Source organism: Apium graveolens, chromosome 9 (assembly GCF_009905375.1).
Source record: "Apium graveolens cultivar Ventura chromosome 9, ASM990537v1, whole genome shotgun sequence".
NCBI classification, from domain to species: Eukaryota; Viridiplantae; Streptophyta; class Magnoliopsida; order Apiales; family Apiaceae; genus Apium; species Apium graveolens.
In genome coordinates this window covers 223,531,488-223,534,151 of record NC_133655.1, presented here as the reverse complement: position 1 = coordinate 223,534,151, position 2,664 = coordinate 223,531,488, and the positions used below count along the sequence as shown (strand labels likewise).

The following is a 2,664-nucleotide window of genomic DNA, read 5'->3' as shown; positions in this document are numbered from 1 at the left end:
CGTTTGTATCGTTTTGCTCAAACCCAGTTATGACTAGACATTCTGCTCGAAAAGTGCATTGTTCTCCGTTTACCTCCCAGTCCCATGCTTTGTTTTCCACAAATACCACATCCCGTCTTACGTGTAATTTCCTTGACACGGGATCATACAGCCTGTACGCTTTCGTACCAGGCTCTTTACCTAGATTTACCACCATCTTACTGCGGTCGTCCAATTTTGTTGTGTGCACTGAAGGAATTTTCATAAAGAAAATACATCCAAAAACTCTTATGTGTTCCAAGTTCGGTTTTTCACCGGTCCAAGCCTCATAGGGGGTTTTCTCAGATAAGGCACGTGTAGGCAAGCGATTAAGAACATAAATCGAATGTCTTAATGCTTCTCCCCACATGAACAGGGGCAACTTCATTTCCTTAAGAAAACTTCTGATCATCGCCACAACAGTCATGTTTCGCCTTTCAACGACATCGTTCTGTTGTGGTGTGTATGGGGCGGTAAATTGTCGATATATGCCAGCCATTTGACAATACTCTTTGAACTCCTGCGAGCTAAATTCCCCTCCCCTGTCTGTACGTAGAGCTTTAATCTTCATGTCTTTTCCATTTTCGACTTGTGACCTGAACCGTTTGAAAGCATCCAAGGCCTCGTCTTTAGTCTTTAACAAGAACACCCACATGGCCCTGCTATAGTCGTCCACTAACATAAAAAAATACTTACTCCCAGCTGATGTTTCAGGCGAAATTGGTCCGCACAAATCTGCATGGATCAGCTCAAGTGGTGCCTCAGCTCTGAACTTTGCTTGTGTAGGGAATCCCTTTCTGGTTTGCTTTGACATTAAGCACCCTGGGCACACTCCCTTTGGCTGCACTAACTTTGGCAGAACCTCGACCATCTTATTGTTTGACATCATATTCAAAGCTTGAAAGTTTACATGGCCCAAGCGTGAATGCTAGAGCCATGACACTTCATCTATAGTTGACATTAAGCATTTTGCTTCAACAGACTCTATGAGTATTTTGTATAGCCTGTTACCAGACCTCCTAACCTTCATTAGCAGTTTTTTCTCTTTATCATACATCCACGGGAAATCCCCGTGCATAACAACTCGATTACCCTCTTCTGACAATTGCCCCAAGCTCAAAATGTTATTACACAAAGTGGGGATAAAGTATACCTCATGGAATAATTTTTCTTCACCATTTTTACACTTAAATAGAACTGATCCTTTCCCTTTGATATCAACAGTTGATCCATCACCAAATCGAACCTTGCCAGTCACTTGTTCACCTAACTCCTTAAATTTTGACCTTTCTCCAGTCATGTGATTACTAGCCCCGTTGTCTAGGTACCAAACATTTGAGCCACCAGATTTGTTGTTGACACTTGGCATAAGTTTTGGTTTCACATTCTCCTCATTTAATAGGACTTTTCCTTCTTCCTGTTCTACCATCAGTAGAGCTGGCTCATCATCATATGTTTGGGCTAGGTTAGATTCCAGCCGTTGTTCCTTGTCCTTCTTTGGCTTCCGACACTCTGCAGCGTAATGACCATAAGCCAGGCAATTGAAGCAGCGTACTCTGCTTTTGTCTCGAGTTCCCCGGTTCCATTCCTTGGTTCGACTGTCACCACCATTGCCTTTGATTTTCAGACTTGAACGCCTCTACCACTCTTCCTTTGTGAGCAGCAATTGGCTTTCGTCCTTTTCTCATTTCTTCCACTTTTCCTCAGTCAGTAACAGCTGCCATCCCGAGGGCTCATTTTGTCCCTTTAAGCGTTCCTCATGTGCTTTCAGCGACCCCACTATTTCTTCAACTGTCATCTTCTCGAGATCCCCAAACTGCTCAATAGTGGATGCAATTTGGAGAAATTTGGTTGGCACAACTCTCAAAAGTTTTTTTTACCACGTATCCTTCATCAATAGACTCACCCAGTGTGCGTATATTTGCTACAAGGTTGTTTAGTATGTAACAGAAGTCGTTCAGCTGTTCAGATTCCTTCATTTTCATAGATTCAAACTCAGATTTTAGAGTTTGGACCTTCGCTTTCTTCACACGATCAGCCCCAAGACACATTGTCTGCAATGCTTCCCATGCCTCCTTTGCAGTAGTTTTGTCTGCAATCGACAAGAGCATATCCTCAGGTATGCTCTGGTAGATGACCACCAATGCAGTTTTATCCATTTTTTCTTCAATCTTCGACTTTGGATCCTTGGGATTAACAGCATCCCACACTCTGTGGGCTTGCATGTTTACCTTCATCTTCAAAACCCATGCCGTGTAGTTACTCCGTGCCAATATCGGATAACTCAGGTCAACTCTATCCTTCATTTTATTTGTCTCTGTTTTACTCACCTCCATGGTTTCCTTCTTGGGCATAAACTTTGGCATACACTATATGATAGCTCTGATACCAGAATGATAACAAAAGTAAAATATATACTACCCAGATCACAGATATAAATATAATGTATGTGTAATGAGAAAACAAGAGAAAACAAAATACTTGATCTTATTAACTTGTTAAAATAAAACTACAGAGAACTTATATCTACTAAAACAAAATAAACAGACTACTCCTACAAACCAGCTGAGCACTCCCACATTAGCTCAATTACTGCAGCTACAAGCCACGACTTATTCAAATGAGAACGAACAAGACCGTTTTCCA

General features: G+C 41.7%; 1 protein-coding gene across 1 annotated transcript; it reads right to left on the bottom strand.

The window, feature by feature from the left end:
- Positions 1-946: 946 nt before the first annotated feature.
- Positions 947-2,354, bottom strand: LOC141685989 (uncharacterized). The gene is made up of 2 exons (XM_074491058.1): positions 1,925-2,354; positions 947-1,530 (listed from the first exon to the last, which is right to left on the bottom strand). The coding sequence occupies exons 1-2, from the start codon at positions 2,352-2,354 to the stop codon at positions 947-949; spliced, it is 1,014 nt and encodes a 337-aa protein (XP_074347159.1).
- Between the last annotated feature and the right edge of the window lie 310 nt (positions 2,355-2,664).